This window comes from Aedes aegypti, chromosome 2, assembly GCF_002204515.2.
Source record: "Aedes aegypti strain LVP_AGWG chromosome 2, AaegL5.0 Primary Assembly, whole genome shotgun sequence".
Classification (NCBI taxonomy): Eukaryota; Metazoa; Arthropoda; class Insecta; order Diptera; family Culicidae; genus Aedes; species Aedes aegypti.
In genome coordinates this window covers 469779332-469806672 of record NC_035108.1, presented here as the reverse complement: position 1 = coordinate 469806672, position 27341 = coordinate 469779332, and the positions used below count along the sequence as shown (strand labels likewise).

Sequence of the window (27341 nt, the reverse complement as noted above, 5' to 3'; positions counted from 1 at the left end):
CAGAGCTCATTTTTACTAAAGGCAATACCAAGCTGTACTGTACAGAATCTGATATTCATTTTTTATTTTTGTTAACGGATATTTCCGGGACATGGTTTTGTGTGACACTGAATTAACATCGTTATGGCACTTAGTTCCTTGTACTTTCATAATAGTCATCAACCGACAGAATATATGAAAGTGCCATCCGATTGCATATTAAACATCTAAGTAGGCATGATAAAACGTCAACGCCTCACTCATCCAGTAATGTCAGACCAGAATTGGAAGTTTATCGTGGAACTTTCACTTGCCAGCAATGATTGTTCTCAATTAGTTACCATTGCTGGGGCTTGGCATCCCCCAGAACGAACAACATACTGCATTTGCATATAGTAAAACAAGAGATATGTCCATTCTCGCTTTCCGTCAGCGGAAATTGCCAGGGTTCCTCTTCTCCTCTTCATGCAAACAACACACTGCGACTTTCTTTCTGACATTTGCGCTAAGCAAAACAACAAAATCGCCAATTTTTGCTTATCGTTATCGGACATTGCCAGAGCTCCTCATTCCTACGGGCAAACAACACGCTGCAAGCTACTTTTCTGATATTTGCATTGAGCAAATCAACAGAGTCTACAATTTTAGCTTCTCGTCAGTGGAAATTGCCAGGGTTTCTCTTTCATCATGACAAACAACACACTGTAAGCTTCCTTTCTGACATTTGCTAGAAGCAAAACAGCAGATTCAAAAATTTTAGCTTCTCATCAGCGGACATTGCACGCTGCAGGGTGATTCCTCCTGTAAAAAAATAATGCCAGGTAACATTTCCGCAAAATAGCGAAAATCTGGCTGGATCGCCAATGTGGAGATTCAGTATTTAACCGGAGAAGGAATCACCCTTCACGTGATGCTCACGCAACTTACCCAGACAAGTGACAGTTCGCAAGTGCCAGAAAGAATATGGTTAATGCACCAGACCGCTTGCTGCGATCAATTATATTGCCACTTCCCAACACAGTGCAATCTATGCCTCACAGGAGTATTAAACGGTTTTAACTTAACAATGTATTATTCAAATATTATTAGAAAAAAAGAAGCTGGCTTCGGAAACAAATTTTACATACTTAGTTTCGTTTGGATTTGTTCTCTATTTTTGGTGAGATTCACACAGCCACACTGCAATGCTCTAAAGAACAGCCTTTTTCAAAAAGAAGGGTAAAATTATTATGGAAAGGATAGCTATAACATGCAAAAAATAGGATGTAGTAGTCTTCTTTCGGACGCTGCTACCCACTTCCTTCACTAATATTTTTTAGATGTCGGTCTACTAGCATTAGAATCTTTCAAAAAATTTTGTGGCAATGAAAGATCACCCTGATATTATCGTTGCAAGTGTTATTCTATGGAACCCGCTTAAAGACCAACCTGATAGACAATTGTTCTGCTGTGGCATATAATTGTACACACTAGAAAAACGGTGGCCTCTGATGAACGCTACAGTAAATACATTCGTTCGTTCGAGGAGTGATTCAGCTGAATTTCGATAAGAAGACCACAAAAATTCGTTGTGTTTGATTCAAAACTAAGAAGAAATGATGATAGCAGAAAAGTGGTGAGCAGTTACACAAGAGACCTGACTGTTTTAATACACGAAGATTATAGAATGGAAAATTACTGGAATTTCCTTTCTTTTATCTTCTCGTATCAAATTTAAGCAGGATTAACTTCAATGAATTCCTTAAGGACATCCTACTTTTAATAAACTAAGCTGTTCCAAACGAAAATATTTGTGACTAGCTTATCCAACAAAAACTTGAAAGAACAGCCTTTTTAAGAAAGAAGGGTAAATTTCTGACAAAATGCATGTGGCTATGATGTATAATCACTTTAACAACGTGATTCTATGCTACAACCTGTATTCATAAGACAGTGAAATCTTTGTTTGAAAAACATAGTTTAAATATGAACACCAGCAAGGACTCCACATACCGGTGAGCACGCAGCTGTTCAGCAAGATTATATGTTATGGGTTCGAATTCCTCTGGAAGGGGGTGGTTGTCGAAATATTACAGTTGGGTGTCGAAAATGGTCATTTTTGGTGTTACCGTAATCCGGGGTATCATTGATCAGCGGGGTAACATTGATCGGAATGATTCATCTCGTAAAAAGTTCGTATCATCATTTATTGGTGGAACATTTCCAAATCATGAATGGTGCTTCGCTTTCTAATATTCATAAGCTAATGAAAGTGAAGATTTTTGCAAAAATTGCGTTTAATTTATGCGAAAATTTATCAACTTTTCGAAACAATGATTTCAATGGTTAAGGATTACACTACCGAAGATTCATGTCTCACATAAGTTCTGCACACGATATGAATAACAAAAATGCGGTTCTCACTGAAAATGACATCGCCAAAAACGATTCCGTTGTCAAAACTTTTATAAGTATGCTCAATTAGGCAACATTAACGAATTACTGTTAAGAATGCAGAACTCCCTTAGGCAATTGCCTAAATTTAGGCGTATTCCGTGGTTCGAGGTGTTTTTAATTTTAAAATAACGCAAAAAGTAAATGACTTGTAAGCGTTTGGCCTTCATATTCGGCTTCAGGGGCCATGATTTATGTAAGTGACGACATTTTCAATATTACCGATCGTTGTTTACATGGATGATCAATGTTACCCCATATCAGCTAAATCAAAAAGTCGCTCAAAACATTTTTTTTAACATGCTTAAATTTTTCAAAAAACAAAATATAGTATACAGTCACAAGCTATGGGTGGCAGTTCTTGTTTTAAAAATATAAAATTGTCAACATTTGCATTTTGAAACGAAATATTTAAGAAATATTCAAAAAAATGATCAATGTTACCCCGGATTACGGTATCAATTTTTTGAATGGACCCATGAATTGGGTAAGTCAAGCAGAGAAGCAGGTTATGTACCAGAAAAAAAGAAGAAGAAGAAGATATTTGCCAACAGGATATTTCGAAGGAATAGCTCACATATGAAAGAAGGGAGAATATATGATGATGATGCTGAATTTGTCTCCAACAAATTTTACGCACCTTTAGGTTTACATTAGAGACGCATACATGAATGGTCAATCTTTTATTACAGTATGGTTTAACGTTTTTTGTCCGCAAAACAAGGAACTACATTGTATCTCATACTATTCGGGGTAATGGCTCATTCGGGGTAGTAGCGTTCGGGGTAATGAACCATTCGAGGTAATGGCTTTCGGGATAATGGGATAGAGCTGTTCTCTCCTGATATTCCTGAAGGACTTTCTTCAGAAATCGTTTCAGAGACTCTTCCACCAGGAAAATCTCTACAAAATTTCTCGGCGTTATCCAGGAATACCTCCAGGGATCTTAAAGAATCTGTTCTGTTAATTTTATAGTGATTTCTGCAGAAATACCTCCCCGGATTCTCGGATAAATTTTGCCAGAGACTCGTTTTAGGCCTCCGAAATTCCTTTTTTAAATTCCTCTTGAGATTGCCTCATGATTCCTTGGATCCATGGATTTAATCAGAAATTACCGTAAGAGTACCTCCAGGGATTACTCCAAGATGTTTTCCAGGAAGTGCTCGAGGCACTCCTTTTACTGTAAGAGTTTTCGAAAATCCCATGGATAAATTTCTGGAGGAATCGTTGAAGAAATTCTCTGAGAAATTCCTGAAGGAATCTGTAGAAAATTTCATGAAGGAATCCTTAGAGTAATTTCTAGAAGAATCCTTTGAGGGTTTCTTGCCTAATGCTTAGAAATTTGCTTGAAAATCCTTAGAAAAAAAAATTGCAGGGGTCTCTAGATAAATACTCTAGGAAATCTCTGGAGGAATTTCTGAAAAAAAACCCTAGAACAATTTTTAGAGAAACCCATCTAGAGATATTTTCAGAGTTATTCTTGGATAACATCCTGAAGAAATTGCTGGGTATATCTCTTTTCTGAGATTTTCCTGGAAGAATCCCTGGACGAGCCTTTGGAAAAAATCCTGTAGGAATCTCTGAAGGATTCCCTGGATAAATTGCTGAAAGAATCAATGAAAGGTAACCTGGGTTGATTAATTAATTAATCTTTGAAGGATCTGGGTAGATAGCTGAAGGAGTGTCCGGCCATTTGGCCGAACGCCATTTTTCCGAACGCCATTTGGCCGAACGAGTCGTTTGGCCGAATGTCGTTTGGCCGAATTACGAACAGAAACCCTGATGTGTAGAATTCATAAATGTGGCCCAATAACTGGTCAGCTAATTAATTTGTTGATCTTTATGATGTGGCAGGACGTCATGTTTGTCGCTATATAAGTGCTCATCTCTGGATTATCCATGGTGTGCTAGGGTATGAAGTGTTTTTTGATAAATTCTTCAGAAATTTTCTGTTAAACATAGGTTTTTCTTTCGACTTTAAAACACTACGCGTTAATGCTTCCAGTGGGCAATTTGCCCTTTGAAGGGAGCACCACACTTGACAACGGACTAGCATGCAACGCCCAGTGGCACAGTCGGAAATCATTCCTTTCGAAAAGTGTTTCGGTCTGAGGCGGGAATCGAACCCGCACTCCTCAGCTCGATGCGGCTAAATGCCTCGGCGACACTAACCGCACGGCTACGAAGCCCACACTTGTACTGGTTTCGTTACTATGGGCAATAATTTAGCTTATATTTCATTTAGGAATTTTACCTTCTTCAAATAATCGGCAGTTCCTTGTAGTTATACTAACATAACAATCATTTGCATCACACGTGCTTAAATTTCAAATAAGAGATTTTTCCTTCTTTGATCATAGGCTCTTCGTCCATATATGAATATACTTCATAATTATTTGAATATATTTTTTTAACACAAGGGTTAACTCAGGTGAGATGTCATTCTCATCCAAAGTTAAGATTACAACATGTGAACTGAACTCTGCCCCGTTGATTGCCTATATCAGTCAACCGAACGGCTCGATGAACACTTACTTTAAAGAAGCACACTGTTTCTCCATTGCGAAAAGAAGCCAAACTTGTGATTGCTAGAAATCAGTTAATTTACTAAGTACGATCAGAATTATTGAAGTATGAACTGTTTTAGTAACTGTCAAAAACTGACTACAAATTATGCTGGCAGCTTTTACCCCTAGTGAAGAATTGAATAATTGTCCTCCGTAAAGTGTGGCCGACCAAGCTGGCAACGCTGGATGTATCACCCAGTCCGGCTCTGCGGCAGCCACTCACAACGATAGTTACGATAAGTCATACCTACCTACATATCTTACCCAAAAGTCGACAACAGAAGACCAAAACAGAAATTGAAATCGAAAAAACGCTAATGATAAACGTGGCCTATTTTGATCAGAAATCAATGAATTAATATAATAAATACTATTTTTATAAATATTAAGTTTGATATATTTGCCTAAGATATCAGTTAAAGTGAAAATTGTTCTCAATAGTGAATTTCAATAAAGCGAACCGTAAGCTTTCGTAATGGATCTATATTCATACTACGTCTGATTTAACCTACAATATTTATTAACAGATACATATACCAGTCAACTTCAAATTACACAGAACGCGATTCAGTCTATCCAATAAGTGGCTGGATCAGAGTTGTAAGTCGATCGGAGACACAATTGATCGGATTATTGCAAACTGATAAAGCTATCTCTAGTTACAGTATGTATCGTAGGAAAGAAGTGATCAACACATCAAACCATAACTACACCGTTAAGCCTACACTAAATTGTAAGCGTGTTACATACATTTGCCTCTCATAAAATCCTTCTAATAAAATTTAATTTGGGCTGTCCAAAAAGCTGAAAGAAAGTGTAGCTTCGTGTTGTCAATCAACATTAAGAAAAAAAACTGTTCTTTGAAATTCATGACAAATGCATGCTAACTTTAGTTCACTCTTGTTTTCAATTTTGGCCAAACGGCAATCGGCCCAAAGGCATTCGGCAAAATGACCCGGAACCAACTGAAGGAATCCCTGGAGGCATCTCAGGAGGAATTCCTGGATTTTTTTTGGACTAATCCCTTGAAGAATCACTGTGAAGATTATGCGGGAGGAATCCCTGTAGAGATATTTCTGAAGAGATCCCTGGATAATTCTTGGAAGAATCCATGGAGAAATTTATGTAGACATCACTGGAAAAATGTCTGGAGGAATCCACGAAGAGAGTTTTCTAAACAAATCTAGGTAGAGATTTTCCTAATGTAACCCCTGGAGAAATTCTTAGAGTATTTTCTGATAAAATTCCTGGAAAATGATTCCATGGTTAATCTCTGGAGGAATTCTTAAAGGAACCCGGGAGGAATTTTTAGAAAACCGCAAAATAATCTCTCAAGTAACTTCTGAGAAAATTCCTGGAAGATTACCTGGAAAATTCCTTAGAGTAATACACCAAGTGATTTTCCAGGTGGTATTGCATAAGGAATTCTTGGAGGAATCCCTTGAAAAATTCGTAGAGTTATTTCTTGTAGAATCCCTGGAGGAATAACTGGTGGATTCCATGAAATAATTCATAGAGCTCTAAAGAGCACTACCTGAGGATATCCCTGCATGTTTTCTTGTAGGAGTCCATGGAGGAATTTCTGATGAAATGGCTGGAGTAATCTTTGAAGAGATTGTTCTAGAGTTACCCCTGGAGAAAGACTTGGAGACTTTTCTACAAGGATCACTATAGTTTATCCTGCATAAATCCTTGAAGGAGTCTCTGAAGAAATTTCTCAAAAATTATTAGGATAAATGGCTTGAAGAATTCCTGGAGGAACATCCGGAACTATTCCTGGAAGATTCCCTTGAGGAATTCCGAGAGGAATTTAAGTATACTTTTTACATGAGAAATCAATGAAGGATTCACTGGAGGCATGCCTGCGGAATCTCATTGCTAAATTTCATAATTTATGTAGAGATTATTCTGCATTAATCCCTGAAATAATCCTTGGAGGAATCCCCACTGGAACTCCCGGAAAAATCTCTGGAGGAGTTGTTGAAGGTATTCCTAAAGCCCTATCGGAGCTGGTCTTAAAAGTCGTGGTGATTTTCCTAGTGGGATCTCCAGAGCCTTCCTTAGCAGAGTAGTTAGAGTCCACGGCTACAAAGCAAAGCCATGCTGAAGGTGTCTGGCTTCGAATCCCGGTTGGTCCAGGATGTTTTCGTAAATTCCTTGACTTCCCTGGGCATAGAGTATCATTGTACCTGCCACACGATATATGAATGCGAAAATGGCAACTTAGGCAAAGAAAGCTCTCAGTTAATAACTGTGGAAGTGCTCATTGAACACTAAGCTGAGAAGCAGGCTCTGTCCCAGTGAGGACATAATACCAAGAAGAAGAAGAAGGTATAGCATTATCTCAAACATCAGCTCAACAGTACGCTATCCTTCTTTTGTTTTTTGTTGGCATTCGAATACAGTCTTGTCTACTATTAAGCGCACTCCTACTACGCGAAGTTTAGAACTAGGGCTTATGAGATTTCATATTTTGGGCTATGATTGAATATCGTACCACATATGGGTAAGAGATAGCTATTAAACGCCAGGACTTATGGGCTTTCATCGTTTCGGAGATATTAATTATCGAAAAACTCGTATGTGCTAATAGGTAGCACAGCACTATCTTCTGTGAAGTTTGAATACTCAATATCTTTTAATCTCGTTAAACAACTATTAAAAAAATGCCGAGATATGTCGAAAAAAGAAGTGAGGGTTGTGATTATTTGGAAGATTTACGTCTTCGGCAGAGTTGTTCATCAGTTCAAAGGCTGATGACATAGGATGGTCCTTTAGAGACGGAATTGTGCCAACAGTTGGTTAGGTGAGCATCTAAGATTTGATTTGCAGATATCTGTTAACTTAGAAAGATGGTGTCTTCGACAATGTTTTCCTGTACTTCAAGGGTGGTCTTTATGCAAGCTTGTAGACTCGAGATACAGTAAGGACCCGATTTTGTCAGCCCCTCGATGAATTTTAGGCTGACAAAATGGGGAACCTGACAAAATCGGGTTATTTTATTTTGTTCCTGTTTTTCAAATTTTGAAGTGTTACATGGTTACATGGACTTTGAAGAGGGCGATGGACATGGGCGTAGCCAGTTTTTTTATCAGGGGCTCCCCCATCCATTATATTGGTAATATCGATTTTTAACACTTAATAAAAGGCATTGCCATTGCCCCCTCTGGCTACGCCCATGCGTGCATAACATCAAACATCATCATCAATTTTGATGTAAACGTGGTAAAACATGACGAAAACAATTTTTTGACAAATTTAAAATAGGCTGACAAAATCGAGTCGAAAAGCTGACAAAATCGGGGGTAGACAAAATCGGGGGTAGATAAAATCGGGAGCTGACAAAATCGGGTCAGTAATGTATTAAAATCAGTTGGTGCAAGTAAGCACGTAAATTTTGTTTCGCGCATATCTATGGATCCTGACTGCTCAGCAGGTCAAGAGTTACAATTATGTGAGTAAGTAAATTAGAAATTAAGCTAGTTAACAAGCAAGTTTTGTCTCTTATATCCTAAATCTGACCCCAAAAACACAAATAGAGAATTACCAGATTCATAATGTCAGAAGGCAGAATTCCACAAGGCGGAAACGACCGAGAAAAAAAAATTCCAAGTGGCTGGAAGCACTATAATCGAGCTTTATATTTCAAAACTAAATCTTCTATATAAACTAAAATGGAATTGTGTTTGTATGTCACGAAATGGCTTGAGATTGGGTTAACGGATTTTGAAAATTTTTCCATTGTTATGTTCCTAAGATGTTGCGACGTGTTTGCGTGTATAAAAAGCCCAGGATATCAAACGGGAAAGTAGAAAAAAGGGAGTGAACGGAACCGTCATTTTTACGGGACCTTTCATAACGTTTTTCAACAGCCTACTTGATGGTAAAACGAAGTTTGCCTGAACCACTAGTCTATATAGATAAAAATGGAATGGTGTTTGTATGTCACGAAATAGCTTACGAACGGGTCAACGGATTTCTTCTCCGTTTTGTTCGTCAAAGGTTCCGACGTGTTTGTGTGTATGAAAATCCCAAGATATTCACCGGGAAAGTCGGAAAAACGGAAGTGAATGGAACTGCCATTTTGTATAGGTTCCAAGACGTTTTTTCAACAGCCTACTTGATGGCAAGACGAAGTTTGCTGGGACCACTAGTATTCAATAAATTTTGATCTACGGAGCTATTTGAAAAAATGTTTTGAAATTTCTAAGAAAATTTTAAACTTAGACAACATGTCATTGACGACCTGCAAACTTAAACTTAAACAAACTTAAAACAACCTAGTGTTCTTCCTCGCACCGTGGCTTCTAGAGATCTGAGACTCACTCATGAATCGTTCAAGAGAATTGACTCTCAAAAATAGGCCAACGAATCACGATTCTTTTCATAGGAGTCACGATTCACTAACACTACAAATTTTCGGAAGGAAGTTCAAAAATTTACCATGGAGAATATTTTTGAGATGGATATATCATAATCAAGTGCATCTAGACAAGTATAAATAATCGAAGTTGCTTAATATATAAAAAAATATGTCATTCAGCAATTGCTATATGTATTTTGTTTGAAAAAACCTGAAGTTCATAATCACAATAGTCAATTTGGACAAATTGAGATGTAAAATTGTGAAAAACAATAGAATCGTTCTGGTGGGCTTCGATCCCACGACTCCCGATACGCTAGACTGGGCGCGTTAACCGACTACACTACAGAACGGGTAACGATTCTGCAACGCAATCGGCCAACCTGAAATCAAAGTTCGTCACGACCCCACATTCTCCTTCACGACCCTACATCTCCTTCGGCTTACTTAGATGCCCAATTTGACTCGCCTAAGCGTTCCGAAACTCATTACACACTTTTCAGTAATCCCTCTACATCCCCATAATATTATTAGATGAGAATTTCATTCCAAACTTCTTTGAAATCCAACACGCCCACTGATTGATTTTCAGCCTTCTGGATCATTCTTTTTAATACGTTTTCCTGTCTTTTGTTTTTTTCTGCCTATTACGGTATTTTTGGTCTTTAGTATTTCGGTATTTTTGCCTTCTGATATTTTCATCCTTGTGTTTTTATGACATTCTCGATCTTTTCAAATGGCTTAATTTGAAGAGAGGTGGTGTATCCTACCTTATGATTTGTGCTTTTTGGTTTTTCGCCTTTCGGAGTAATAAAACATACGAAAATGACGTCTTCAGCGAAGGTGAGTAGTAAAATTTGCCAAATGCTCCATCTCCAAAATTAATCAGGATGCTTAAAAAACTTGTATACTCACTTGCGTATCACTTGGTGACAAAATATCGTATTTATTGCCTTAAATAATTACGATTGACCTACAAGATAGCTTTGTGGACGCCATTTTCTAATAATAGGGGGCTATCGTATGTCAGCCCATGGTCTATTGAACATTTTCGTCGAGAACGCTAACCCTAAAAACATCAGGATCTACTGGGAGGTCCATTGATTACGTTAGAGTTTTTAGGGGGTTTTCTCATTCCTTACGCGCCATAGAAATATGTTTATTTCTCATACATTATTGAGAATTAATGAAAATCAGCAAAATTGTATTACATAATTATTGGTCAACCTCAAAGGAAATCATATGTTATATATTTGAGAGCGCCGTAGCGGTAAACGTGCAGCTACTTATTCAGCAAGACCAAGCTAAGGGTCGTGGGTACGAATCCCACCGGTCGACGATCTGTTCGGGTTAGAAATTTTCAGGGCTTCCCAAGACAAAAATATCTTCGTACATGCCACCGATATAGATATACAAAAATGGTCAAATGGCAAAACAAAAATGACAAAAATGATCTTAGTTAATAACTGTGGAAGTAGTTAAAAGAACACTAAGCTGAAAAGCAGGTTCTGTCTCAGTTTGGATGTAATGCCAGAAAGAAGAAGAAAATATTTGTCCTTATGGTTCATATTAATCAAGTTAGAAAAAGCGCTCTTGCTGCGCCAAGTTTTCAGCTAAAAGATGATCCTCAACTCTTCAAGGTAGGTCATACTGCATACTGAAACATCGTCCAAGACAGTACTGCACTATCTTGAAACACATATCCAGATATTCAACAACATTCCTAAATAGATGAAATCCCATATATAACGCGGATATTTATTACGCTCCTCAACCGTGTGTCTGTTTCAAGACCTGACTGTAGTTACTTTCACTCTTCGGTTTCGCCAACAGCAGCCGAGTGTTGTTTATAATAGTCTTGAACCATGTTCTCTTACAGCGACTGATATAGCCGTGTTGGCTGACGCGCGTTATATGGTTGATGTTAAGGCTTAGACTCCCGGTTCGATTTCCGCCCGCGGCATTACGCATTACGCAGCCATGAGAGTCATTACGCAGCCAACTTGTTTCCCATGCACCTCGAAATCGGCACGAACACAAGCGTATTTTTCCGTTTTCTTTCGCTTCTTTCCATGTTCTTTGTTATGCAATGCCTTGTATTATCGGCCATTACTATTTCTCTATATGCAACGATCTAATGCAGTTTCTGTATAGGAATCATGCAGAATTGTATTGAAATTTTACAGGCTTCGGTTGCGTGTAGATTTTCACTTTTATAACGTTTATATTTTTTTAATTACAAAACGATGTATACAAAAATAAGATATCAACTTCCGCAACGTTACCTCTACTTTTAACACTCAGTTATATGGAGAGGCAAAGAGGCATAAATTCGAATCAAAACATAATACATCTTGAGTCAATCTTACAGTGGTACGAAAACGTTGTAAGTAATTCAACACTTGGACACGTGCTGCTTGCGCAATTGTGAGGATACACGTGAAGAAAAAAAATCCAAAAGTAAACTCAGTTTACAATTGGTTTAGAAATAAGCTTGAAAAATTGAGTACATGAAATTCGTGTACCGTTTCCATGTTTTCTTCCAAATATAAATGATGCGTATCTTCCAAAAAACTCTTCTAGTTTTATATACATATGTTTCCGCATCTCCCGCATTTCGAGTCCTACAAGGGAGATGGAACCGGGCACTTACAGACCGAAAATTGCTTATTAAAATATGAATTAATTACACATTCAAAAATGGAAAGCCATATTCATGAGATCATCCCACAATTAAAAACCCTCAACTCAACTTCGATACCTTGCGCGCCTACTTTGGTGAAGGTGGTGGCGCTCAAGCAGGTGAAGCATGGCCGCTCTTGATGTAACCGAAACATAATTTATAAGCGTTTATTGCCCATCTATTTATACTTTTGTTTTTCGGACGGATTCGGTTCCTTCCTGTCTTCCTTCGTTCCTTCCGACGGGGGCCAAAGGTTCCTCTGGTGTTAATTGAATTAATTATAGGGGCCGCGAGCGAAGCGGTTCGAGCTGTTTAGCGGCTCTCCAATGGAGGTTTTCTTTTTTTCGACAGGCAAGGGTGGCCATCGATCAAAGCAGGCTTCCTAATTACCCGGGTTCGATGGCGATAATTAGAGAAATGGATGGAAATTACTGGGAAATATTTTGAGTATGTCATCGAATTAATAACCTTCTATTATCCATGCATCGAGCTTTACCAATTTATTACTGGATGTAGAATGATAACAGAATCTTTCATTCTCTCATGTTTTCAGATTGACAATTGAAAGGGATATTTTTAAGTGTGATGAACAAACGAAATGGAATTCTGAAGAATCATAGCAGGCTAAGTGAAATCAGGGCAGAATCGCAGCAATCCAGCTGATTATGCCGCTTTTGGTTGCCCAGCGAAGTGCGGTGCATGGAGTGGCATTAGACCACCAATCCAATCAAAGCTTTTATCAGCAATATCAGCCATTTGAGGCGGACATCAGAACGTCATCGGAACGAGTCCAATTTACCAAAATAGACCAACCATCAGCTCAATCTCAGTCGCCATCAAACGGCGTGGATTGTCAACCACCGCAGCGGGTGTCGGAATTTACCATGTCCAAATTCAAAGCCAGCTCCCGACATCCACTCTACCGGCAGTATTACGGGCCAGACGAGTCCCCACCCTACGAAAAGCAGGAGGAACCAGGTAATTGTCAACAACTCTCGATTCGCCAGCTAGATAAGACAGAGCTGTCAAAACAAGGTATTTTCACCCGCCTGCTACGTGACGAGTTAGCGTTGATCGTTATCTTGTAAAATCTCTTAGCAGCGCCATGGGAAGAAAAGCGCCGATCAAAGGTGGCTCTAGATTAGGGTGTGCCAGAAAAAAGTCAATGGTAGAAGAGTGATGGTGCGCAACCTTAGGGGTCATGCACAAATTACGTCACGCTCCAAGAGGGGGAAGGGGGTCAAGCCAAGCGTGACAAAGGGGATGTGGTCGAAAAAGTCGAAATTTACCGTGACATAATTTGTGTACCATCGCTTATATCAAAAGATTTTATTATTCATAGCATATTTATCGAACATATAAACTTTCTAAACTATCTCCGCCATGTGAATTTTTGGTGAAAATTTAATTGTTTGGCGTTTTTTCGGATGTTTTTCAAGCTTGGTATTTTCATATTTCTCTATTTTTCTATTTCCCTATCAAGAGAACTTTTTGAAACCTATAAAATATCTAGTATTAGGTACTCTTTGCAAATATTAAAATTAAAATATACAGTCAACTTTCCCATATCATAAATCGACCTGGTGGAACCTCTAGAAGATTTTTTGAAAGTTGATGTATTCCACAAACATGCTATAATTATTGAGCATCTTGACTTTTCAAACATTGATTTTTTAATGGAACACCCTACTATATTAAGGTACTCCTATTAAGGTGCCAAGGAACCATAAACTTCTTATAAATCATCATTAAGTCAATCAAATAATCGTTCTAAAATCGGTCCCCTCTCGTGAACAAGCGTGATAAAAGAAGGACCGGCAAAGATTTGTTTAGCTCAAGGGGCAACCCTTTTCCCGAATGCCATCACCGCATCAGATTCCACCCCAAAGAAGAAAAAAAACTCGACTCTAAGAAAGGGAAGATGCCTTTTGTCGCGTGCGGTACGGCGTGTGACATAAAAAAGGAATAAGCTACCCCACGGGCCACGATAGATAAGTGTTTTTACAGGAAGGAAGGACGAAAAAAAAAACTTCGTACCTCTCGAAAAGGGGTGAAGTTTATGATTTATTTAGCAAATTCCTTGAGCCGAACGGCGCCTGATGCTTTCAACAGCTCAAGTGCGCGTCAAAGACGACAAACTCGGGGTATTATTGAATTATGTAGGGTTCCGGGTCCTGCGTTGATCTGACGTCGGATTACATTCGTAAATAGTTCGACGAGAAAATAATATATCCATCAATCTTAGGATGCTTTGCAAATAAAGTTTCAGAGAAAAAAGAATAGTGGTTAGACCACCGGATCAAAGTAGGCGTCGACTCCTATTTCGTAAAAATGTCCCCACCGAATAACAGTTTGGCGACTGCAAGTGGAGTCGGCTGGAAAATTGCCCTGCTTGCTGCGATGACATGACCATCCAACCAATTGGCGTTGTAAACATGGTGACATGAGGGGGCACCCGTTGCCCACTGTAGGAGTCCTGGAGTTCCCCACGCAGGCAGTCACGATCCTACGGTGCATTATTTGATTTGTATTAAGTCAACCGGAATTGACAATTTGCGGTGAACAAAATGGAGGGTGCATACATTATGCGGCGATTATTGTTATAACGAAACGCGGAAAATTGTTTTTTCCTTGGGTGGGAAAAAATGGGAGTTGTTTTCAATGTGGATGTTTTATTTTGATTACGTTTGATTCTGTACAGGATCTGTAGATAGATTATGGACTATCTAGAACGATAGTTTAAATATCAATAAATCTTTCCATTTGAATTTATAAGAATTGTCCTGATGTTTTAACCAATCTCTTCTTTTTTTTGTTCATGAAGTTATTAGATTTACCAAAATTATTACCAGGATATTTGTCTTTGAAGTTATGACCGGACCACGAGGTCAAAATCTCGAATTTTATCAAACTTTTATGTACCGTTGTAACTTGTTTCGAAACCGTTCTACATCTTGTAGGGATTATGAAAGGCTAGAAGCAAAATATGCTAGAATCAAAATATGCGCGAGGGCAAACGAACTGTCAAGCCAGTATAGAAAAGCAATGCACCTCAAATCATAGTAGGCAGATATTTTCAAATAAAAAAGGATTCAGTTTGTTGATGTATTTCGGGAAGAATAAATGTGTTTTGATAATGATCGAACAAGTGCGTCAGTTATTTATTAAAATTCATTTGAAATTTAAAGAAAAACGTGATCGGGAAAGTGCGCTTTGATTTGGAAGGAAAATCGGCTCTATAAGAAGGCTGGTCACTACATGGCGCAGTTGGTACGGTTGTGCATCAGCTCCCAAAAGAAAAAAAAAACGATAAGTGACGTCCAGCTGGACCCAAGGGTAGACCTAATATTCCGTCCTCGATTTGTTATTGAACAAATAAATAAGAAAGGTGTTGTTATTATTCATTTGTGCGAATAATAATCAATACTATGGTAATTGAATTGAATTGAATTGAATTACTTTTTATACTATGGTAATTTTTTTTCTTATATTTTTCATTTTGTGGATAATGCAGCAAAAGTCATGACTTACTATGGTAGTTTGAAAAACAAATTTTTGAATTTTTTGCACTGAACACTGCCACTCTGAATTAAATGATGATGCAATGCTTTGTAAAAAAAAACTATGCAAGCGCCACGGTTGGGCCGTTAGCCAACTTCCAAACATTAGAAATGAGTGCTATCCCGCAGAACCACAAAAATAATTCGAGTGTTGCGTATTCTGCGATAAAACCATAATTAGTATATTAATATAGCTAAAGACATAGAGTCTTTTGATTGTGCAATGCATATATACGAGGCGAGCGATTACTTAAAACCACAAATTTTTGTTGAAAGAAAATAAATACAAATAAATACAGTATTAAAAAAAGAGAGAATGGAGCTTTTTTGTGCTAAAAAAACATTTTAGTTTCATGCAAACAGAGGGTTATGTGCCTAAGAAATAATTGAAGGAAATGATCATGATTAAAATATGAATAAATCTTATTAAATGGTTCGATATTTTTAAATTGATATTATACAAATATGGTATATATAAAATCAATGTTTAAAAAAAGACACAAAAAATCTCCTGAGAGGGTAAGTTAAAATGCTAAAAAATTTGAGCGGATAACCTGAAAGCATAGATTATGCAAATACCCCGAGTGATGTCCCTGAGAGGGTAAGCTAGACTACAATTAGTTCCCCGAGAGGTTAAAATTAAATAAAAAGAAACGTCCGCTGAGAAAAAAAAAAGGTCCCCTGAGAGAGCTAGTAAAAAAAAAGTCCCTGAGAGTAAGTTGGAGTAAACAGAGTTCCTCGAGAGGATAAAATAAAATAGCTCTCTGAGAAGATAAACTAAAAAAGTGAGAGAGAGAAGGTTAACAAAAAAAAAAAAGGATTCCCTTGCGAGGGCGAGCAAAAAAATATAATTGTTGTGGAGGAATTTTCTGTGAAACTGGCAACACTGAACAATATGCGTAGATAGTGTAGATGCAGAATAGTATCTGTCGATGGGAGTTTAAAACTTTGAAAAATATGGATAAGCGCACTAATATGTAAGTTAATGTGTAATTTAGAATAGTGTTATAGAATAATAAATAAATGAATTTTACAGCATTGAAGCTGCGCAACGAAAAAGCTGCTGTCAATAGGTGTTTCGTCCGTACAAAGGTGTCTCCCTCAACATACTTCAATGATATTAATCATCTGCTGAATAGTTTGTTATGGAGACTACAATGCGTAGCCTCAAATTGTTGGAGGAGCAGGGAAGACTATGGCGCCAGGAATATGAGGAAAAAGAAAGGCGTTTAGAAGAGGAGTACCAGCGAGAGTTGGCCGAAGTTAGAGAAGCCTTTAAGAAAGCTGCTAAGCAAATAGAGTTGGAGTTTGCTGCGAAAAGGAGTGAGGTGAAAAAACAATTCGGTGCTGAAGATGCTAGTGAGGTTTTGCAATCGGAACAACATCCAAATAATGATGCTAGCGTATCAGCACCAGTTTGCAATACCTCCCTATTGAAAGGAATCATCCATCAACAAGTCAACGAACGGCAACCAAAAACATTTTTTTCTAATCGTTTTGATGCTCAAAACGTTTCACGGCAAATCACAACAACGCAAAACAGAAACAAAGAAAAAACATGGATTTGCTTTAGGCATCGGAGTGGCGTACAATTAAGTATGGAACAAATGGCGACGACAAAACTAGTGTGCAAGATTGGATGCAAGAAGTGTAATGAAAGAACCTCGAGCAATCAATTCAAAGAGCGCCATATGAAAATGATGTTTACAGTGATGGTTGAAATATTCGATCCCGGAGGAAATTTCATATACGAATCGTTTGGTTTTTTCAGAACATTTCTATTATTGTTTATTTTCATCGCTATATTAATCCCAGTAAAACAATGTATCAGGTTAATTAAGTAACACATACCGACTCAGTAAGTTACCAGTTTCACGGGTGGGAGATTGTTGTGGAGGAATTTTCTGTGAAACTGGCAACACTGAACAATATGCGTAGATAGTGTAGATGCAGAATAGTATCTGTCGATGGGAGTTTAAAACTTTGAAAAATATGGATAAGCGCACTAATATGTAAGTTAATGGTACTTTGAAATTCTGTGAGTTTGTGCACTAAAATGTAAGTAATTTTAAGTTAAATTGTAATATAAGTTATGGTAATAAATATTTTCACAGCATTGAAGCTGCTCAGCAATGACTGCTATCAATAGGTGTTCATTCGCGGCAAAGTAGTATCCCCAACCCAACAAACTTCAATGATTTTATCCACCTACTGATTGGTTGACAATGGAGTCCATAGCACGTAGATGGGAATTGTTGGAAGAGGAGAATGCAATGTGGCAAAAACATTGTGAAGATGAGAAGCGGCGTATTGAAGAGGAATATCTGCGGAGTATAGCTGAAATGAAAGAAAGATTTCGAAAAGAGGCTCAGGCTATTAAGTTGAAGTTTGCCGCTAGAAAAGATGAGGTAAAACGGGAATTTGGTGATGAAAGCGCTAGAGAGAAGTCAACGAGTAAATCCAATTCAAATACTGATTCTAGCAAATCATTATTTGCCTGCACTACTTCTCACCCCAAAGCGGTGCACAGTCATCATCTTACTTCGACGCTACATTCGAAATGTATCGTTCTAAAGCGTACGTATCCTATTGTGAATGTTTTGCGGGAAGCTGCAATAACGCCAAGCAAGGGAGACAGAGATGTTCAAAGCGATTGAATCGGATTGTGTCATTTTTCTACTCACAAACTTAGTGAGATCAGTGGATATCAACAAGCTCCGCAATCTAACTTCGACAGCGGCAAGAACAGTGAGACGAACGATGATTTGAAAAAACAACAGTATTATGATGACGTCACAACGATGATAGCGACGATGTCCGTAGTGTACGATCCCGGTGGAATTCGTTATATATGCATCTCGAGTGTTGTGTTTAACCCATTGATAGAGATAGAAGTTCAGGTAAAGAAATAAAAGGATGAGCATGGTACAGGTTTGCCAGGTGAAGAGTGAATTTTAATGATAACAGATAGGCATTTCAGTTGCTCTGTATATTACCAGTTTCACGGGTGGGAGATTGTTGTGGTGATTTACTAGTGTTGTGAAACTGGCAACACTGAACTGAGAGCACCTGAGAGCGTATATATAAGTTTGTTTTAAAAGAAGAAAAAGTCAGTTGGAAGTAGGGTACTTTGAAATTCTGTGAGTTTGTGCACTAAAATGTAAGTAATTTTAAGTTAAATTGTAATATAAGTTATGGTAATAAATATTTTCACAGCATTGAAGCTGCTCAGCAATGACTGCTATCAATAGGTGTTCATTCGCGGCAAAGTAGTATCCCCAACCCAACAATAATAAAAAGTCCCCTAAGAGGACAAGCAAAAAACAGTGCCCTGAGGGAGTAAGCAAAAAATAAAAGTTTCCCCTGAGAGGGTAAGCAAAGAGCGAGAGTCCCCTGAGAGGGTAAACAAAAAGAAAAAGGGTTAGCAAAAATAAATAAAAGAGTGTCCCCTGAGAGGGTAAGTGAAAGAAAAGAGTCCCTTGAGAGGGTAAGCAAAAAAAACCCCCTGAATGTAAGCAAAAAAAAATTAAAAGCTCCCTGAGGGGGTAAACAGAAAATAAATAGTCCCCTGAGAGGGTAAGCAAAAAATAAAAATAGAGTCCCCTGAGAGGATAATCAAAGAAAATGAGTCCCCTGAGAGGGTAAGCAAAACGAAAAAAGTCCCCTGAGAGGGTAAGCAGAAAAAAAAGTCCCCTGAGAGGGTAAGCAAGGAAAAAGTCCCCTGAGAGGGTAGTCAAAAAAGAGTCCCCTAAGAGGGTAAGCAAAAAAAAAAAATTGAGTCCCCTGAGAGGGTCAACAAAACACAAAAAATACCCTTGAGAGAAGAAGCAAGGAAAACACTCCATGAGAGGGTAAGCAGAACAAGAAAAGTCCCCTGAGAGGGTAAGCAAAAAAAAAAACAAGTCCCTTGAGAGGGTAAGCAAGGATAAAGTCCCCTGAGAGGGTAGTCAATAAAAATGAGTCCCCTGAGAGGGTAAGCCAAGAAAAAGAGTCCCCTGAGAGGGTAGTCAAAAAAATGAGTCCCCTGAGAGGGTAAGCCAAGAAAAAGAGTCCCCTGAGAGGGTAAGCAAAAAGAAAAAATCCCCTGAGAGGGTAGGCAAAAAAAAATTGAGTCCCCTGAGAGGGTAACTAAAACAATAAAGGGTAATCAAAACATAAAAATCCCCTGAGAGGGTAGTCAAAAATAAGAGTCCCCTGAAAGGGTAAGCAAAAAAAAAAAGAAGAGTCTCCTGAGAGGGTAAACATAATAAGAAAAGTCCCTTGGGAGGGTAAGCAAAAAAAAAAATAGAGTCCCCTGAGAGGGTAAACTAAAATAATGAAAGTTTCCTGGGAGCGTAATCGTAACATAAAAAGTCCCCTGAGAGGGTAGTCAAAAAAAGAGTCCCCTGATAGGGTTAGTAAGAAGAAAAAGTCCTGAGAGGGTAAGCCAAGATTAAGAATCCCCTGATAGGGTTAGTAAAAAGAAAAAGTCCTGAGAGGGTAAGCAAATAAAAAAAAGTATCTACTGAGCGGGTAAGCAAGAAAAAAAGTCCCCTGTTATGGTAAGCAAAATATTCAATTTATTTATTCAATTTGTTTCATTACAAAATTATGGTGTAACAATTACGAGCCCCACTGAACAATATAAAAAATCCCCTGATAGAGTAAACAAAAAAAAAGAGTCTCTTGAGAGGGTAGACAAAAAAGAAAAAGTCTCCTAAGACGATAAGCAAAAAAACAAAGAGTCCCCAGAAAGAATAAGAATAAAAAAGTCCCCTGTGAGGAGAAGCACATGAGACAAACCCCTGAGAGGGTATGCAAATAAAAGAAGAGTCTCCTGAGAGGGTAAAGTTGTCTGAGAGGGTAAGTAAAAAGAAAATAACAAACAAAAAACAAATAAACAAATAAATAGTCTCCTGAGAGAAAAAGCAAAACAAAAAGAGTCCTCTTAGAGGATAAGCAAGGAAAAAATCTCCTGAGAGGGTAAGCTTAAATGAAAAATAATAGTGATCTCTCTGAGAGGATAGATTATACAATGAGGATACAATAGGGTCCAAAAGCCCTGTCCCAATTTTAACGCCAAACGCTTAAGTTTAGGCCAAAAATACATGTTTACTCAATTTTAAATGTTTTTCGTTTGTTTAACTCCAAAAAATATTTTTCATGTTTTTTTTTAGATTTTGTCACACCTTTTGGCTTAAACTCAAATTTTGGGTGCATTTTGTTTCCCGTGTCTCTTCTGAAATGTCAGATAGGAACAACCCCAGTGTTAAAACTAAAACTGCTGTGGTAATTTTGTCCACTAATCGAACGTCAAACATGATCAAAAGTGTCAAGGTTCATTTATGGACCTAACTTTTGAATAAAAGTTTAAATATGATATAGCCGTTATTTGAGCGGGAAAAATTGCTAAAGTAGTTGCAGTCACATACTCTTTCGTGTTATTAAATGAAAAAAAAAAAGATTTCATAAAACATTTTAGGACATTTTTTACATAAAGTGGTTCTCCTGAGTGGGTAAGCTAGAGTAAAAGAGTTCCCCGATAAGATAATATGACATAGTTCCCAATGAGCCAGATTCGAAAACCTGTATTCAAAGAATTTCTTGTATAACCTTGAACCATCGTATGCACACATTATATATTTAAACTAAGTATCCAGACAACCAACATGTACGTATAATGAAATCACCTGGAGGCTTTGCATGTGCAAAATTTCACTTACAAGATGTCGCGAAAAGGCCTTCTACGTACAAAAGTGGAGGCGATATACGTGCATGTATTATCTGATGATTAACATCATACAATGCGAGTGTATAAATTATCTACCGCACTAACCTGTGATCTTATGCGACTTAACTTATGATAACAAATGTTGATTTGACAGCTGCTACGGATTGATTCGACTTACTTTGTACGAGTGTACGGGACGAAACCAAATTTACAAATGAAGTCAGAAAAAAAGCGTTTTCTTCTGGTTGTCTGGGTATAGTCATAAGTAGAATGTATCTTTTTTAGATTTATTTTTGTGTTATTTATACTTTCTTTTCAAAGCTTTCAAAAGATATTCTTACAAACAGTTTGGTTATAAATAATTAGGTATTGGATCATAACCTCAAATGGTCGATTTGCCTTATCAAATTTTCAGATGAGCTCTTAGATTAACTGCTTAGGGAATACCTGGAAGCATTTTAAGCTGGAATCCTAGTAAAGTCTCTGTATCAACCTTCACCAGCGAACGGACCTGGTGTAGAGGTTAGAACTAGAGATGGGCAAAACGGCTCATTTTAGTGAACGGATCCGATCCGAATCATTCATAATAGTGAACCGGATCTTTTGAACGGTTCAGTGGCTCAGCGGCTCGCAAAAGAAGAGCGAACTGAACCGCGCAAACGGAAAAAAGTGCGGTTCACTCCCTGAAAAACAAAAAAGAAGCAGTATGTGCTTTTCCAATCTAGTGGGCATGTTTTCTCTCTCTCTCTCTCTCTCTTTCATCTGCCTGCCGGGCAAACTAGTTGTTTGGCTGTGTATACTGAGAGTGCTGAGTTGCACAGCTGTGCTGTGGCGCGCAAAGCAAGGCACGTGTTAAGCGATATAATATAATATAAGGAATGAACAAGAGAGAATAGGGGAAAAGAATCCGTTCGTTCTTTTTCCGGGTCGTTTTTTGTCTGATCCGGTACTGTTGAAATGAATCGACACACGCCAAAAAAGAGCCACGGCTCACTCGTTATTTCGAGTGAGCCGGATCTTTTGAACGGCTCTGGTTCTTTTTGCCCATCTCTAGTTAGAACACACGCCGAGAACCTGGGATCGAATCCCATCCCCGAGATAGTCACTGACGTAGAAGTTATAGTGACGACTTCTATCGGAAGGGAAGATTCAGGAAAAATCTCTATTGAAATCTTCTTAACATTCTTGAAAGCACTTCTGAAAGAATTGTCGAAGCAATTTGAAGGAATATTCCAAAAGAAATATTTGAAATTCAGAGTACATGCACGATTATTTTCTGTAATAACCTAGAGTCTAGGTCCTAGACATTTTTTTTTGAAGAAATACAATTTAAGTCCTCGTCCTTATGGTTATCGGGGAAGGGGAGGAAGGTTAGTTGTGACATCCATTGTTACAAAAGTTTGTTAGTACAGTAAAGGTCATTTCCGTTCGATATAAGATTCGATTCATGGAACCTGAAACAATATTGTCGTCTATCAGTCTATGAAGTAAAACTTCAAAACTTCTTGTGTCGAATTAGCCAAAGTGTTTTTTGTTGTTATTATTAAAACAGATGTAAAGATGTCCATCAACACCTCAATTTAATTAAAAATGGATGCCAAACTTTTTTTTGCCAGCTCAGCTTCAAAGCTGTAAATTTTGTTCGATTCAAATTCGAACGATTACGATTATTTTGTGACGAACTTACATTTCGGTATAACTTTTGATTAAATAATTGTAGTAGCAGGATTATCGTTTTTATCTGGTGCTATCTGTACAATTAGGTTGTTTTAGAATGCAAGTAATCCATACTCATTTAAAGTAATTCATAGGCGTATAAAGATCTAATTACTGTTCTAATAAACAAATAAACTTTAATATTAAAAGAAATAGGTTTCAAATTCATTAATTTTGTTTTTCAAATCACTCGTGCTTCCCAGTTATCTTTTATTTTTAATTTTGTTGATCATTAGGGTTTGGACATGTCGATAGCAGGTTGACGTACTACAGAGCGGAGGGAGTGCCCAATCGCACAACTTTGCACTGATCCAGTGGTTATTCCAACAATTACAATCAATTCTCCATAACTCGACTTCAATATCGAGTTCCACCATCGACCATCGAGTTACTGAACACAAAACCAATGCAACTGCGATCCCAGGGACCATCGAGTTAGTCATGAAAACCAACTTTCACTATGATTCTCTAACTCAATATCGGGATATGGAATATCGAGTAAGAGAGAGTTGACTGTATAACAATGATCAAAAAGTTTTGCATCAGAAAAATAAGTAAACTATTCCACTTTATAACACTCCAAAGTTTGAATTCGGCTTTCCAAAGCTTAAAACATTTATTTTGATCTATGATTTTAAAAAGGGAGGCAAACATTCTCACGATGTTCAAATCTCCATGTCACAATCTCAATCAGACATACTTTTCTATGGACTCTCATTCTGTGTACCAAAAGTTTGCCGCATCGCTTCACTTTAACGTTCCTCCATTCTTCGGCGCCTACTCCTCGGTATCTACGGTAGTAGCTTCGGCACTATCGCCACGAGTGCCGCCTTCTGCTCGGTGTGACAAATTTTATGTGTTTTTAAAAACGACAATGATAAACGCGCGGGAAGTGACAAAATAGGAATAAAAATTGTCAAATAGTACAAGCAATTATTTTTATGTGTGTCAGTTGTATTTTTCACGGAATTTGCTTCCATTTCCTTGGTTCTGAGCTATTATGCTTGGCTGGTGAACGGTTTGGGCTAAATGCAGGTTTTGTTGACCACTGGAAACCAGTTTGCTGCGGAGACCGGAAATCAGTAGGCTTAGCTTTTCAACTAAGAAACATGGATGACAGACCTCTGACATCGGAATTTTGACGATGACCATTGAGAAAATAGCCAGCAAAACAATTGGTTATTGCTAATGATATGCTACTCGCTGGTGTAAGGCCCGTTGAGTGTTAATTACGCTAGATTCGTCCGGGCGAAGGGCGCCACCTTTTTCGCTGTATTTTCATTTATCTCTTATTTAAATTTCAAAGACACGATCAAACCACACGATCTGATACAATTTACGTACATATTTAAACATTTCTGCTGTCCCCATCGCAATCGTAGCAACCCGCAGCTCGGTAATGCAAACGAGACCCTCGCGCGTCAACAAGCATCAAGAGCTATAATTATGCGACATCACGAGATCATTATCGACGCCCAAATTCAAGCTTGGAAGAGCCCAGTTTTTTTTCTTTTCGATCTTGATGTAGGATAATTTCAGAGGGACAGAAAAACAGAATGGAAATTAGTCTGTGAATGTAATAATCATTTTTCCCTCTTTCCTACGGACAGAGTCTCAACTCTAGGTAGGCCAAGGTTTCCATAACGACATGCAAAGTGACGCGAGCATTCGCCTACTTGACTCAACGCAATTTTTCGGAACGATCACTCATCTAAACTTTAACCAGCAACCGTTGGGCATTAATGCTATGCAAATTATAGTCCTCTCCTGCACTCAAACTCACACATATCTCACTGGTGTGGTTTAGCGCCTTCTACGATTGAGTGCCGTCACTGGGCTGGTCGGAATAATTGCCACTTTTGATGAGTGTGGAGCCAGATGGATTCGGTTCGATAGGGTCGAAAAACTCCCACTAATTATTTGTTTACTTACTGACTTACTTTTTTTTCTGTTTGTTGCAAGACTGCGTGATATGTCCATGTTGTTGACGAATCATTGCAGACAGCCAGTACTGCAGCTCGTTATGATAATTTTTGTTACTTTTTATTCGCAAATATAAATCGTTTCAACTGACACCACGCCGCCGCAAGCCATATAGCATATAGTTATGATGACTGCACAGAGTGGTAGAAATAAGCGTTCGCTTAGTTGGCGAGAATATTTTCAAAAAGTAATGAGAGCTAATTACCATGATTTTGCATGACGGATTCCGTGTTGTCGAGCTTGTCGAGTTCGAGCTGCCAGATGCGTGTTTTTTCTCTGGTAGATCCAGATATACAAAAATGCTGTTTGCGATTAAGGAACGATGATAGAACTTAGAACGAATGTTCTAACTATGCTGGAGCAGAAGTGATGTGTAATGAGGTTTTAATTATGCCAACGGGTTGAACATGAACCAAATCGTAGACGGCGGTGAGTTTAAACGATACGTAGTACATGCAAATTCAAAGCGTTCCACAACGAAATCTTAGCAGGCGTTTTCTGAGAGGAGACCACACGCAAGTTTCAGTATCATGTTAATAATTGTTTGTTTGCAAAGTTATTTCACTTAACTGCACCTATTTTTCGCTGTAATTATGTTTACTTAGCAACAAAATAAGCAAGTGTAAGTAAGCATGCGCGTCTGAAAAAAAATCTATGCTGAAGATGGCTTGGTTTCGATGTCAGCTGTCAGGTACGCTGTATGATTTTTTCGGGTTTGATCAGGCTATCGACGTGGATGAAGACATCATCTTCTATGGTGACAGAGGGCCCGATTGGCTTGTCAGATTGCTCGGGAACTCGGGGCTTCCTTAGGCGAGTGGTTAGAATCCACGGCTACAAAGCAAAGCCATACTGAAGGTGTCTGGGTTCGATTCCCGGTCGGTCAAGGATCTTTACGTAATGAAAATTTCCGTGACTTCCCTGGGCAATGAGTATCATCGTTCCTGTCACACGATATACAGGGTGATTACTATATCCTGTCAGTAAAATAAGTAATCATAGAAAAAAAAATGGTTAAATGATTTTTAATTACCAGTGCATATCCAGTTTAGGACATCTTGTCTTTGCTGTACATAGATAACAAATTATTTTTTTTTACCTCAATTTCCAGCCACAAGCATTGCTTCAGAAGCATTACAGTTAACACGCACGTTATTCAAAAGCATATATTTTAACCAAAAAATACAAATTTTTTTTTCGCTAAAATTTTCCATAATTAGTCTCATTCTATTCCCTAGTAAGTCTAAAAGATTGTGGTAATATGTTGTTTCAATCAGGAAATTTTTACAGCGAAGTTTAGTCAAAAATACATATCTGTGGAAAACGTGCGTGCCAGGTGCAATGCCTTTAAAACAACACATATGACTAAAAACTAAGGTAAATGAAAAAAAGATTTAATCTTTACTTTGTCAAAACAAACTTTATAGATGTGCAAAACAGGATGTACACTGGAAATTAAAATTCATACATACATCTTTTATCTACGAACATTTACTTTACTGACAGGAATTAGTAATCACCCTGTACGTATGCGAAAAAGGGATCTTTTGCAAAAAAGGTTTCAGTTAATAACTGTGGAAGTGCTCATAGAACACTAAGCTTAGAAGCAGACTCTGTCCCATACAGGACGTAATGCCAGGAAGAAGAAGAGATGGCTCGGGCCCGAGACATTTAGTCTACTGTCAAACACTATAGTCGTAGGTGTGAATTTAATGTTTCATTGACTTCCCTGTACTGAAACAAGTGTCATCATACCTACTACTTGAAAACACATACAAACTTCGTCCAGATATTAAACTGTGGAAGTGCACTAAGCTAAAAGTTAGCTCTGAACTAGTGGAGAAGTGATACTATGAAGAATACTAGTTTCATCTTTGAGATCCTTGGTGGTTCGTGAAGCCTCGATAATAAAGATAATGATAATTATTATCTTTGGTGGCATTGTTGCGCTCCTGAACGGATTTTTTGTCAAACCCCTGAAAGATTCTGGAAGAGATTTTTCAATGAACAATGGATGAATATGTCTCTTAGTGGCCAAGTTTCTTAAATGAGCAGTAAAAAAATGGTGGTAAAGGATTTCGTCTTCTAATTGAAAAACGATAAATTTGTATAGTTTTATTGCACTACTTAGAAAGTAGTAATTTTCTAAAGCAGCGACTCGAATTCAGGCTAATGTAAGCAGTTAGAGTGGTTCAAAAAATCGTTTTTGCTCCACACTGCTCATTCGATTCTAGATCAAATTCTGGGTGTCCTCCCAAAATTTGAGCTCATTCGGACGAAAACTGAGACTGCACAAGCCCTTCAAAGTTTATATGGGAATCACTATGGGAAAAGCAAGAAATTCATT

At 38.0% G+C, this 27341-nt stretch overlaps 1 protein-coding gene across 3 annotated transcripts in view; it reads left to right on the top strand.

The window, feature by feature from the left end:
• Positions 1 to 27341, top strand: part of LOC23687865 (protein nubbin) — a 493425-nt gene that overhangs the window by 28308 nt on the left and 437776 nt on the right. For 2 of the 3 annotated variants that reach the window (XM_021848314.1, XM_021848315.1), the window contains exon 2: positions 12579 to 13003. The exons of the other annotated variant lie outside the window; for it this stretch is intronic. In XM_021848314.1, the coding sequence (XP_021704006.1) occupies positions 12691 to 13003 (313 nt within the window). In that variant the 5' untranslated portion in view covers positions 12579 to 12690. The remainder of the gene's footprint in view (positions 1 to 12578; positions 13004 to 27341) is intronic. 3 annotated transcript variants of the gene reach the window in all.